Genomic DNA, 13,580 nt, shown 5'->3' with positions numbered 1-13,580 from the left:
GGAGGAGAGGGAAACATGGATCTTGCTTGTGCCCCAACTGGGGACCTGGCCTGCAGCCCAGGCGCATGCCCTGACCAGGGATCGAACTGGTGCCGTTACAGTTTGCAGGACAACACTTTATCCGCTGAGCCACAAGGCCGGGGCACTGGATACTCCGTGCATTCCCCTGCGTGGTAGGCTGAGTCTGACACATGGGGAAGGGGTGCTCACTGGCGAACCCCCCACGCGTGTCCGAGGCCCCAGGGGCCATGGCTTCCTTATCCCACAGCCACTGCAGTCCCTGCAGTGAGAGTTCCCGGTGGGGCCTGTGTTCCGAGCAACAAGCTTTGCAGGAGAAGATGGGTCCAAGGTTCCCTGCTCTGCTAGGACACTTTCCTGCTGGTCCAGCCTCTTCATCGCCGGTCCCGCCTCACTCCAGCGTGGCTGGTCCCTGCGACTTCGGCAGCCAGAAAGGAAGGTCAGCTTCCAGCACCCTGTCACACAACACCCCCTCATTCCCGTTCATCGCCCCAGACCGGAGTTTGAGGGCAGGGCTCTGGGAGCGCCCGCTGAGGCCTCCGGCAGCTGTGCCTTGACCCTGTGCTGCTGTGTGCAGGAGGCCAGGGTGGCCCCCCGTGCCATGCCCGAGCGGGGGCAGGGTCTGGGCAGCCGGGGTCGGGGGAGGGCAACTCCAGTGTACTCACACAAAAGCTACTTATTCACATCAGATGTTCCTGGAAGTAACAAAACCCAACTTGGCCTGGGTGGGTCCCCCTGGCCAGCCCTTGGTCAGGCTCCAGGTCCTCTGGTCTGCGTCGCCCCATCCAGCCTAGTGCCAGCTAAAGTCTGACCACAGGGGCTGCGGAAACTGCCCAGCTCCTGCAGCCCCGTCCTTCGTCCGGTGACAGTGGAGCGGGAGGGTGGGGCCGCAGTGGGCAGGGCCGCGCTGTCAGGAGTACTTGGTGTTGGAGATCTCCTTCCACAGCAGCGTCTTGAGGTGGCTGAGCACCAGCGAGTGGTGCGCCTCCACCTGGCTGGCCAGCCCGCTCAGCGTGGTGCAGGTGCGCAGCTGCTTGCTGAGCTCCGCGCGCAGGCCGCGGGGCGCGCCGGGCAGCAGGTAGTCCCGCAGCAGCTCGCACACCTTGGCCAGGTTGGGCTGGATGAGGTCGCCCTTGCACTGCCTCATGAGCTTGTCGCAGGGCGCGCGGCAGTCGCGCCCGTAGGTGCAGTCCGCGCTGTGCTCGCAGTGCCGGCCCTGCAGGAAGCGGCGCACGGCGGCCTCCGGCGCCACCTGCTGCAGGTCGGCCATCCTGAAGTCGTAGCGGGCCGTGTAGCCCACGTTGGCCAGGCTGGTGTCGCACATGTAGAAGCTCCCGTAGGCGCCGTGGAACAGCTCCTCCACGAACTCCAGCAGGCCGATGGCGATCTTCGCGCGCCAGGGCCACGCGGGCCCCAGCCACGGCTGCAGGGCCCGGTGCAGGGCGGGGGGCAGCAGCGGGCGCAGGAGGGGCGGGAGCACGGCCCCGGGCCAGGAGCTGTGCGGGACGCCCTCGGTGACGTACAGGTCCCCGCAGTAGCCCAGCAGCCGGGAGGCGTGCTCCTGGCCGCGCAGGGACAGCAGCAGCAGGAACTCGTTCCGCTGCAGCAGGGCCCACACCGACTTGGCCTCGGCCAGCGACACTCTGCTGTCCTTGTTGAAGTCGGCCATGAGCAGGACCTGGCCGGCCAGCGCGGGCAGGGAGGGCAGGTCTCCCAGGTTCGCCTGACGTTTGGGACCAACAGAAAGGGAGACGGTGGCTTCAGAGCCAGCGCGTGCCTGAGGTGGCAGGATGCCGGCCTTGCTGTGGTCCTGCCAGGGCCTCGGTGCCAGCTGGGAGGGCTGCACCGGGGACCCTCCGACCGGCCCCCCACGCAGCTGCGTCTCCTGGAGCTGCTCTGAGGGACTGTCCCTGTGGTGCCTGGTGGGGGGGGGCACCTCCGCATGGAGGTGAGAGCCCGCTGGGTGGGCCGGTCGCTTCTCATCTGCCCTCACCCACCCCCGCCGCACCCCTGCCGCACACGCGCAGCTTCCTGCCCCTGGACGGGCGTGGGCCAGGCCCCTCTGATGCCCACCCGGCCTGCCCCCTGCTGTGGGCGTGGCCCCAGGAGAGCCGGCTGACCTTGAGGAAGCTGAGGGTCATCTCCCGGAACTCTTTGATCGAGGTGCCCCGGGTGGGCTTGTCAAAGAGCACCAGCTCCCGCCGGGGGGCCGCGTCGGGCCCGGCCTTGGCGCTCAGGCTCTCCTCAATGCCGCACTTGATGGTCACCTCCTTGCCCTGCCACAGCCCGCTGTACACCTGGGGGGCCACAGGGACCCTCTGTACAAAAGCCCCCCTCCTGCTGCATGGCCCAGGTCCCTCCCTGCCCAGGTCCCTCCCTGCCCCGGCTCACCTGCTGGCCTGGGACGGCGGACAGGCAGGCCCTCCACTCCAGCGTGCGCGGGCTGCACAGGTCCTGGCAGAGGGAGCCGGAGATGATGCCCTTCCGGTACTGGTCACACTGGGGAGGAGGGAGACACCAGGAGGGGGCCTGGGACACAGGCCGCTCGGGCCCGTCCCCACCCTTTCCATGCTGCGCCCCCTCATCCGTCTGCCTGCCTGTGGCTCCCTAGCTCTCAGGCCGCACTCCTGGCAGAAGGGCACCCCGCAACCAGGTGGCTCCAGCCACACGACCCCGGTGGCCGGCCTCACGCCCACTGCGGTCTGAAAGTCGCCAGCCCCTCAGAAGCAGCATCTGCCCCTGCCCACCGTCCCACAGTCCCCGCCGTCACCCGCCGTCCCTGCGGTCACCCGCTGTCCCTGCCGTCACCCGCCGTCCCCAGTTTGGCCCCAGGGGCTGACGCAGGAGCAGGAGGACCTGTGGCGCGATGCAGCCATCCAGGTGCCACACAGGCCGCCAGCCCGCCGGGCGCTCGCCAGCTGGGGGACGGTCCGGCTGTCCCTCCCCTACGGCCTGCCCAACCCCTGCCCAGGAGATCCTGTCAGCTGCAGGTGGCTGCTGTCCCCTGCCCCTCCGGGTCAGGGGTGACAGAGTCAGGCCCTTCCCTCTAGAAGGAAGTCCCTCTGGGTTCTAGAGGAGCACGCTGTTGCCATGGAGCCCGGGCCCCTGCAAGCCAGGCCTGGAGAAAGGAGTGGCAAGCGGGCATGCGGGGGGGCGGGGGTTGGGCCCCGACCTCCAGGCCGGGGACAGAAACGAGGCTGCACCTGGGACGCAGGTGTGTGAACTGGGAAGGAGGCATGAAAACGACAGCCGGTCGTCAGGACAGAGAACCACACGCCTCCACGCCACCGCCCGCAGGGGCTCCTCCACCCCAAGGCGCCTGCCCTGCCCCCCAGGCCCCGGTGTGCCGCCAGGGAAGGGGCAGCAGACAGCTCTGCAGATGCGGCCACCAGGGCTGGGGAGCACTCAAAGCCAGCCACGTCACCTCCTAGCCTGTTTCCCCTCTGCAGACGGGGCCACGGTGGGGACCCAGTGCGCGCCCAGCACCCAGAGGCCTGTGGGCACCTGATCCCTGACCCCGGGTCCTGCCCTCGACGGACGGCCTAGGACAAGCTGTGAGACCTCTCTGAGACAGCTAGTGGCCCTGTGAGGTGGGCCGGTCTACTATGGAAAGGAGGGTTGTCCCCATGGCCTGGGGACAGGCCTCAGGAGAGCTGGGCTTCATGAGGGGGCCCTGCCTGCCGGCCCAGCCAGGGTACCTGGGAAAATGGGGGCGACAGTTTCCTCCTGGCAAGAGGGGCACATCCCTCCTCCGCTCCCCCGCGTCCACCTCTGCCCTCTGCATGACACGGGGCAGGGGGTCTGCTGGCACACAGGAAGGGCTCAGAAAATACCTGCGACACTGACCATGTATGTTCACTGCCCCCTAATGGCCAGACCCCCAGCTCTCACCGCCCAGGCGCATCCACCACCTTCACTCCAAATGGTCACCTGCTCCCCACGGCCCTCGGGCTGACCGTCCGTGCCGCCCCCAGCTGCCCAGCCACCGTGGACCCCCCAGCTGCACTCACGCCTCCGCCCAGAGGCCGAGGCCTCACCTCCGTCTCCAGACGCACGTCTGCCCTGTCCACCCTCCAGCACCCAGACCGTGAGGGCCCAGCCACGTCTGTGTCCAGCTCAGGCCTGGCCCCCACAGGCCCCCAGTGAACACGTCTGGAGTGAACAACCGTGTCCGAGAGCAGAGGGCAGACCTGAAGGCCTTCCCCCAGCACCGTCCTCGGTGCCTGGTGCTCGCTGGGCCCCTGGGAGGCACTCGGTTAGCAACCCGAGAACGGGGCGCCACTGGGCCCTGTGCATGTCCCGTCGTGTGGGCACTCCCCCACCCAGGCCCCCAGGCCCCTCCTTATCACCATCTCTAACAGGGGACCCAGGCCAGAGCAGGCCTGCCCGAGGCCTCCTGGGCCGGCTTCAGTCAACACCCAGAACCCAGGACAGGTGCCCCTCCCCCCTTCCAGAGCAGCAGAAACCGCAGGCTGCGTGGCTGGTGGGCGGCAGGCACAGGCAAGTTCAAAGCCCGGCGTCTCCCCTGGTCCATAGCCCATGGCTCCCCTCTGAGGGCCATGCCTGCTGCCTCCTTCGATGCCCCCCTTGTCCCCAAGAGGAGCCCTCAAGGCCACCAGCATCTGCCTGTTCCAGTCTCTCTCCCGAATGTCTGGAGTCCGCCCACCTGCTCACTGGCCACGCTCTCCTGGGGGCCCCACAGTGGCCTCCCCACAGCCCTGCCCTTCGCCCTCCACCCCCCCAGCCAGAGGGTGCGCCTGAAAGCCCACCTGTGGGGCCCCCGAGGGAGGACCGAGCCTGCCTAGGCACCCCATGGCAGCCACATGCCCGGCCCAAGGCGACACTTACGATGACCGCCTGGCAGATGTGCCCGCGGCAGAGCTCCACATAGGACGAGTAGTTCACGTACGCCAGCCAGCTGCCCGCAAAGATGCCCAGCCAGACCAGGAAGACGTACTTGACCCTGAGGCCTGGGAGCCGGCCCTGCGGGGGGAGGGCCCGTGAGGAAGCGCCACATTCCGGGGGCCTTACCCCCTCACAGACCCCAGACCGGCCCTGCCCCCCACCCAGGAACAATCTAGGGTCTCCCCCACTCAGTGCACCCATTCTAGGGAGAGGGCAGGTGCCCAGACTTTTAAATATAGGCAGGTAGGCCAGGCTGGCGTGGCTCAGTGGATGGAGCGCCGGCCTGCGAACCAAAGGGTCACCGGTTGGATCCCCAGTCAGGGCACAGGCCTGGGCTGCGGGCCAGGTCCCCAGTTGGGGGCGCGTGAGAGGCAACCACACGTGGATGTTTCTCTCCCTCTCTTTCTCCCTTTCTGCCCCCTCCCTTTTTCCTCTCTCTCTAAAAGTAAGTAAATAAAATCTTAAAAAAATAAATACAGGCCGGTAAAAAAAATTTCAAAATGAGGTGATACAGGGTAGTCAACTTTATTCTGCTGAACAAAGCTGCTTTTTACACACTAGCCTCCTGTCCTGACCTCGTTTCAGGACATGGAACCTCCGCACAAGGGCACCTGCGCCCACTGTCCTCGCGGAGGACGGGCCTGGGAGGCTGCCGGCGCAGAGGGCAGGCCCCGGCCGCACAGTCGGCCCGTGAGCGTTGGGGACACACCTCGCACACCCATGTTCACGGCAGCGTGTGCCCAACAGCCAAAGTGGGGACACAACCAGGTGCCACTGACACAGGGCTGGATAAACACAAGGGTCTCTCCAGGCAGTGGACCACCGTCCTGCCCACCACAACGTGGAGGAGCCCTGGGGTCATGATGCCAAGAGAAAGAAGCCGGACACAAAAGGACAGTCATGTGGGTCCCACTCGCATGAGGTCCCTCCAGGAGGCAGATCCACAGAGACAGGGAGTCTAGGGTGGGGGCCTGGGCTGGGGCAGGGGTGGGAGTGGGCGTTTCATGGGGACACAGTGTCCCTTTGGGAGGATGGAAAGTCCTGGAGAGGACAGTGGTGGCGGCCGCACCACAGTGTGAATGACCCTGATGCCGCCGAGCTGTGCACAGGGACGTGGGGAAGAGCATCAGTTCTGCGTTGAGTGTAATTTACCACAATAAAGAATCAATGAGACACACAGCCACGGTCCTCGCTGCCAGATGCTTAGTCCCTGGGGTCTGGGTGGCCAGGACCTGCGACCATGCAGGGCTCAGCCCCGCTGGCAGCTCCCCCAGATGACAAGTGGGATCACAGGACGTGAGGGCCCCAGGGCCACAGCTGGGGGGCAGGGGGTGTCTCCCTGCAGCCCCCACCCCCCATGCAGGGGCACCACCTCCGGTCCCAACTCCCTGTCCTGGCAAATCGTAGGCCTCGCAGGCTGCTGCCCAGGAGCAGTGGCTGAGCCCCAGGGGCGCAGGGGCCTGGGGCTCCAAGGCAGCCTGTCCCCAAAGGAGGCACCATGGCCAGCACTGGCCATGCCCACCCTCCGGGGGCCAGGGGCTGGGGGCTGCCACCAGCTCCCCACTGAGGACAGCCCGTTCACGGTCACGGTTCCTCCAGGAGGCAGGGTCTCACCTGCTGCTTCCCGGCGCCCACACACGTGGCTGGCCGCCTGGGAGGGGCTGTAGGGGAAGGACCCCGGGGCCTCAGGGGGCAGGCGCAGTGTCTCGGTGGCCACTAAGGAGCAGGGGGACTGGAGTGGCCCTGGAGCAGAGTGAGAGGGTTGGGCCTCAGGCCCACTTGTCCCTGAAACTGCATCTGTTTCCGTAAGATTAAACAGGAAAGCAGAGAAACTGGGGGGGGGGGGGGGGGGGGGGGGGGGTGTCCAGGACGTCCGCTGGTGGCGAACAACACCCTGAGGTGGTGGTGTGCGGGGTCTGGGTGGGCCTTCAGCGCTGGAGTCCTGGGGGGACAGGAGGAGGACAGTCTGGACTGGTGGGGGAGACCCCAGGGTGGTCCAGGCTTCACAAAGCGATTGCAGGAGCGGGAGGCTGCCTGCAGAGGGCGCCAGACATAGAGCAGGCCCCCCACCCCACCCCACCCCCCGCCCCCGCAGGCCCATGGCCTTTCCCTGGTGGCCCTTCCAGTACACGGAGCCACCTGGCTGGCTGGCTGGCCCCCAGGTCCTCATCTTCGGTGGGCACTTCCTCCAGGAGCAGCCCCTGAACCTCATCCCTGCACTGCCCTGAAGACAGGCAGGCCTTCCTCGGGTGGAAGAGCCACTCGTGGGGCTGGGAGGGTTGCTCAGGGGGTGGGAACAGCACAGTGACCTGTGGCCCGGAGGCTGGCTCCCTAATGCACAGCGGGGAAACCGAGGCTCAGGGCAGGGCTCAGACCACGGGGAACCCCTCGCCAGCCCTTCTGCCGTTCCTGCAACGGGAAAGGCCTTCTCAGCACCAGGGGCCGGGGCACACGCCACCTCCCGCATGGAGTAGGGACCTCAGACCCCTCAGCTCCCCCCCCCCGCCCCCACCCCACACCCCTGCCAAGGCTGGGCGGGCAACAGACACCCCAGGCCCTGGGCAGGCAGGGAGGGCGTCTGGCAAGGGCACTTAGCCCGCACGATCCCCGCCTGCCACACTTGCCCCCAGTTCTTCCCAGAGGGGAGCTGAGGACAGCCAGGACCTGGGCCAAGGCTGCACCCTGGCAGGACCCCTCCTGCCTGGGCCCCGGGAGGCTCTGGTCAGAACATCACTGGGGTGGGGTTGCTGCATGACTGAGACTCTGATAGGGCCTGGCTTGTCACCCAAAGCAGAAGTGGCAGGTTCCCCCAGCAGCTGGCGCCCAACGCAGCCTGGGCCTCCCCTGCAGACGCAGGACCCCGCCAAAACGGTCTTATGCAAGGTCAGCGTGGGGTCAGGACACCCAGGCTGGCGGGGCGCGGACCCAGCGGGAGGTGACGTCTGTCCTCCTTCGGGCTTTTCTGCGCCCCGTGTTTTCCACAACAGAAAGGAAACCTCATCTTTAAGAAGAGGCGAGAGGGACGTTTTCGGTGTGGTTTCTAGGCCTCTGGGAGCAGGGTCCATCCGGCCCAAGGGGGGTGGGGCCTTCTCCAGCGCTAGGAGCAGGGGCTGCCGTCACGCACCGCGGGCGCCGCCGGGCCCCTCCGCTCGCCCCAGCAGCACCGCTCACACCGGCCCCATCGCGGCCCCCCAGCCTCCCTGGCGGCCACTCACCCCGCGTCCCGAAGCCGCCCCGGCCTCCCAGCCCCTTCCCAGGACTGGACGCCACGCGCCCGGGCGCCTCCCGAGCAACGAGGGCGAGCGTGAAGGGCACTGGGCCGGGGCCAGGCCGCGGCGCGCCTACCTGCAGGCCCTTGGAGAAGGGGCAGAAGAGCACCAGGTGCGCCAGGCGCCGCAGCCGCCGCATGGTGGGCGCCGGGCCGGTGCGCGGGGCCGGCCCGCAACGGCCGCGCTCCCGCCGCCCGCCGCGTCCCCGCGAGGGCGCGCGCCTCCGCCGGCGGCCGGAGGGAGGGGGCGCTGCGGGACGCGCGCGGGGGAGGGGGCGGGGAAGGAGGGCTGGCGATGGGGCGCTGCGGAGGCGCGCAGGGGAGAGGGGGCGGGGTTGCGGCGGGGGCGCAAAGGGGAGCTGCGGGGCGGGGGTGGGGAGGTGGCGCCCGCGGCCCCGCCCACGCCCTCCGCGTCCCCCCAGCGCACTCCCAGCCCCGGTGAGAATGGGGCGGGACCCCAAGGCCTGGCCACTCGCGCCTCTTCTCTGTACCCTGGCAGGGCAGCGGGGCTGTCACACGCGGGGCCCCATCAGAGCGGGGCAGGAGAATGAGCCTGGCGGCCTGCAGAGAGGACCGCTGGGTCGGGGTCCGGCGGGACAGGAAGCCCAGGGGCGGGGGCGTGTCGGGGAGAGGTCTGGAGCGGCGTCCGCGCCAACCATCCGGCCTGGAGGGGCGGCGGACGGCGTGGCAGCGCTTGCCTGGTCCTTCCATTTTTTAAAGAATACAGTCAAATGCATCGTTTCTGTCGTGCGGCTCTGCATTGTTTGTAAGCCCCGCCGGGCCGGCACGGGCGCTTCCGGAGGCGGATCGGCCCCCTCCCCGGCGCGCGGCCCTCTGTCTTCCCGCTGGGGTCTCCTCCAGGGCGCGTCAGCGGACTGAGGCAGTGCCGCCGCGGCTGCCGGCCACTGCCACCGGGCAGAGCGGCCTCGGGCACGGGTGCTCGGGGTCCTTCAGCGCTCCACCCGCTGGGGGACGGCTGACTTGACTCCGGATTAGGAACAGAGCGGCGTCCACTTGGGCATTCAGGTGCTGGCGCGCAGCTGCTGGGATTTCGTCCCCAGGGCAAGCCGCACCTGGCAGCACCGCCCACGGTCAGCCCCGAATTCTAGCCGGTCGCCGGGTGTGCGCAGTCTCCTGGTGGCTGTCGCGTGCACTCTCCGAACAACCCATGATGCTGAACAATTTTTCATGTGCTTAGTCGCCCCCTGTATACCTTCTTTGGCAAAGTGTCTGGTCAATTCTCCGCCCCGGTTTTGGGTCGGTTCCTTGTTGCGGAGTTGTGAGCGTTCTTTGTGTCTCGGGAGTCCCAGGACATCGCCCAGCGGGTGATCTGCAGCCCCCCCAGTCTGTGGGGCGTCCTCTCAGTTTTCCTAAGAGTGCCCTTCATGGAGCACAATTCTTCCTTGTGTTGCGGTCCGATTTATTTGTCTTTTTCTCTTGTAGTTTGAGCATTTCCAGTGTCTTATCTAAGAAGTCTTTGCCTAACCTGGGGTCACAAAGATTTTCTTACTCAGACCCACACCACCAACACTTTGAGTCACTTGGCCCACCCTCGGGCACCAATGTCCTCAACCAAGTGGTCGTTATCCTCGGCGGATCCAAGGCCATGTTGGTCCCACAGGAGAGCCCAGGTGGTGGCCCAGAATTCAGTGCGTGTCCCCTGGTTCCCCAAAGGGCACCCGTAGGGAGAAAAAGAGGCATCTTCTCAGGAGGGTCAAGGTAGAATCTTGAATGGACAAAAAGATCTAGATTGCGCCCCGCCCCCTCCTATCAGGGCGGCCACATTCAGGGCCAGAGCTGCCCGACCACAGTGTGTGGGCCTGGAGGGGGGACAAGGGTCGTCAAAAATCTTCCGTGAACCAGGGAGGGCATGCCAGCGCTTCACAGCGCTGGGGTCTGAGGGTGGAGGACGTGAGGAAGGGCCCAGCCTCCGTGACCACCGGCCACTGTTGGGCAGCTCTTGCAGTAAAAGAGGCGCCACGGCCAGACTGCAAAAGACGCTGAAATCCTGACACTGCTTAGCTTCGGGGGCCACAAGCTTGTGGCCGGAGTCAGCCAGCTGGCTTGGAGCAGCAGCCGTGTGCGTGGTGAGGCGCTGAGGCCCAGCCCAGAGCCCTGGGAGGAGGTCGAAATTGGATGGCGCCCATCTGCCAGAAGCTGGGGGTCCGGGCCCCACGTGACGCCCACATTCTGCAGTTCCAGGTAGACATGAACCCGGGCGGACGCTATCCAGCCCCCTGCACGGACCAAATAGACATGTCACTGGAAACGGCCCAGGAGTCCATGAAAATATAACAGATTTCACCAAGGGACCCCAAAATGGAAGTGGCTTAATCAGGAGAGAAGTGTGTTTATCTTTCACGTAGTACTCTGTGTGTAAGCCTCCAAGGGCTGATACAGAGACCGCATGTTGTCAGGGGCTACAACTCCTTCCGCCCTGTTGCACTGGCATTCTCAAGATAGCTGTTTGCAGTCCAAAATAGCTGCTCTGCTCCAGCCATCACCTCCACGCTCCAGCAAGGAGGAAGACCAACGGGCAAGTGAAGAGCCAGACTTTCCCTTTAAAGGCAGGACTTGTAAATGCACAGGTCTTTGCTCACACCCCATTGGCCAGAGCTTAGTCACATGACCCTACCTGCTGCAAAGGAGGCTGGGAAATGTAGTTTTTTTGGGTAGCCATATGTCTAACACTCCAGGGCACAAGTAGGTCACAGCAATAAATGGAGAAATGGAGACTCGGGCCCTTGGGCATATTGCCTTTCCAGACATGGCCCATCCCACTGCCCCAGAATCCTGATGACCTTTGGACTGAGTTCAAGGGTCACTCAGTTGAAATGGAGAACCCATTCGGGCAGGATGCCTTCAGGCCAGGCCTGGAGACCGTGATGTGGGGGGAGGGGCGGGTGTTGAGGGGGGTGGGGGATGCAGTTCCAGGCAGAGGAACAGAGTGTGCAAAGGCCCAGAGCCAACAGAATGTGGGCCGAATGGACCCTGCAGTTTGCACGGTGAACGTTTGCATACGTAGGTCGTCACCACAAAGGTCAGGAGGAGCCCAGGGTAGGGCGGACCGTCGTTCTGCCCTGTGTCCCCAGTCAGCCAGCCTGACTTCCTCACTGTCACACCTCCTCTAGCAGATTCCAACATTTCTCGTGAGTGGAAGCCCATAAGGGGGTGGGGCGGAGAGGACAGGAGGGCCTGGGGCCTCGGGGACGCATGTCCTCCGTACAGAGGTCTTACCTGGTCACGGCGGAAATACAGGTAAGTAGCCACCCGTGATGAGTGGATGAGCGGACGTTTCTTCGTACAAAGGGAGCGGCGTTCCACAGGGTGTGGCCCTTCCATACAGTGGAGTAGCACTCAGCCATGAACAGGGCTGGTCACCTGACACAGGTGCAAGACACAAAAGGCCACATGTTGTCTGAGTCCACGTACATGAAATGTCCAGAATAGAAAAGTCCATACAGAGCGCAGATTAGAGGTTGCAAGGGACTGGGGAGGGGGGTGCTCTGAAGGGTCACTGTTTGCAGGGTTTGGGGGTTCCTTTAGGGGTGACGAGGGTGGTCTGGAACTAGAGAGAGGTACTGGTTGCCCAACAGTGAATGTGCTCAATGCCACCAAGCTGGACCGTTTACAGCAGTTACCTTTGCCTTGACTGGTGTGGCTCAGTGGGGTGGCTGTTGTACCTCAAAGCTAGGGGTCTCCGGTTCGATTCCCAGTCAGGGCACAGGCCCAAGTTGGAGGCCAGGTCCCTGGTTGGGGGCCCGTGAGAGGCAACCGAAAGGTGTTTCTCCTGCACATCGATATTTCTCTCCCTCTCTCTCCCTCCCTTCCCCTCTCTCTAAAAATAAGTAAAATCTTTCTTTTTCTTCAAGAAAATGATTCATTTTATGTCCTGTGAATTTCACCTCAGTTTGAAAAGACACAGGTGAGCAAGAGTAAATAAAAGTCTCCCGTAACCTCAACACCCAGCTGACGCTGCCTCTGTAGCCTCTAGGCGTCTAGCTTTCCAGATCTTAGCGTTTTTATTATTCGTGAACATACAGCCACACACAGCTCACAGGACATGTGTGCCACTCTGTGTTGTTTATGTAAATGGGGTCACTTTTCTTGGATCTGTGTTTCTCGATAGCGCTGGACTCCGCAGCCAGGCTCCCGGGGACCCAGAGCTCCCCGTGAGGCGTTAGATGCTGCGCTTTTGCTTTGACGACTGGAGCAGAAATTGCCGCAACGGTGCAACAAACACGAGCTTCCCTTTGGCATCAGAAGGACTTGCTTCCCCGAACACCTCGCCCTTCTAGGGAGGCAGGCACCCCAGCGGGGTGGACCCCCCCACCCTGGAGACCACGCTTCCCCTTTGGAAGGGTCCGGGCCTCACGACACTGTTCCCTGAATGGACCCCGGTTTATGTAACCAGTTGCAAACTTTCCGTTCCCCAAACAAGACAGGGTGAGTGGCCTCCTGGCTGCGTCCGGGCCCCATTCCTTAATTATTAACTTTGGACAGGTTCCCGCAGGTGACTTTTCTCAGGCCCTGCTTTCCATGGGGACACAGTCCACACAGGCCAGCCCTGGGGTGGGGGCTCGGGGGACACTGGTGGAGGCCCCGCAGGAGCACCGGTGAGAAGCCCGGGGCGGGCGGCAGCCCTGGGGCAGCTTCCACCTCCCCGCTTCCCTCCATACCGTGGCATGGCCTCGTGGGGTGTGTCCCTCTCATTGACCCCAGCCCCTGCTCCTTTCAGTTCCCAGAGGCACCTGCTCTTTCCTCCCTCGGAGACTTGGCCAACGCTGAGGCCTCTGCTGGGAATGCCACCCACCCCACCTCCCGTCCACAGCAACACTTCTGGGTGGGTCCCAGCTCAAATGACCCTCTCCCGGGCCTTTCTGATCCCAGGGGCCCCTCAGGCCCCCTTGATGCGGGGCTGCCCCGTTGGACCATCAGCACTGGGCTCTGAGCTCCCTGCCGCCACGGCCCAGTGAGTCTGCCTCTGCCTGAGTCCAGTCGCTGCTGGATTCCTCAGCCCGGCACAGGGCTGGGTGGGCGAACACACATGCACACACACACATGCACACAGTCAGCTCACACATGCACGCACGCTCCCACACAGCAGGGTCAGGCTGTGCTGACAAGCTCGTGACCCCGTAAACGCTTGTCCGAAAGGGCCCAGGCCCAGGGGCAGCTAGAGGGTCAGGCCACTGACCCTGCGGCTCTCGACGCTGCGGAGTCTGGTCCCTGCCACCCCCTGCCCAGAGGCTGGCTGCAGGACTGTGGCCTCGTTGTCCCCTAGAAGTTCCTGCAGGACCAGCAAGGAGTCAGGATTGGGAGGGAAAAAGTGAGGGAGGGGAGGATGGAGGGGGAAGAAGGAGGGGAGACAGAGAGGGGAGAGGGGACA

The 13,580-nt window shown here is 64.8% G+C and overlaps 1 protein-coding gene across 1 annotated transcript; it reads right to left on the bottom strand.

Annotated features, from left to right (window-relative positions):
• Positions 1 to 648: 648 nt before the first annotated feature.
• On the bottom strand, positions 649 to 8,337 carry DIPK1B (divergent protein kinase domain 1B). The gene is made up of 5 exons (XM_090274979.1): positions 8,269 to 8,337; positions 4,867 to 5,001; positions 2,410 to 2,517; positions 2,139 to 2,315; positions 649 to 1,741 (listed from the first exon to the last, which is right to left on the bottom strand). The coding sequence occupies exons 1-5, from the start codon at positions 8,329 to 8,331 to the stop codon at positions 929 to 931; spliced, it is 1,296 nt and encodes a 431-aa protein (XP_090131105.1). The 5' UTR covers positions 8,332 to 8,337; the 3' UTR covers positions 649 to 928.
• Between the last annotated feature and the right edge of the window lie 5,243 nt (positions 8,338 to 13,580).

The sequence above is a fragment of the Furipterus horrens genome, unplaced genomic scaffold (assembly GCF_987537825.1).
Source record: "Furipterus horrens unplaced genomic scaffold, mFurHor1.1.pri manual_scaffold_4, whole genome shotgun sequence".
In the NCBI taxonomy this organism is placed as follows: Eukaryota; Metazoa; Chordata; class Mammalia; order Chiroptera; family Furipteridae; genus Furipterus; species Furipterus horrens.
Note: the sequence above shows the minus strand (reverse complement) of the source record. Positions and strands in the feature narration are given on the sequence as shown.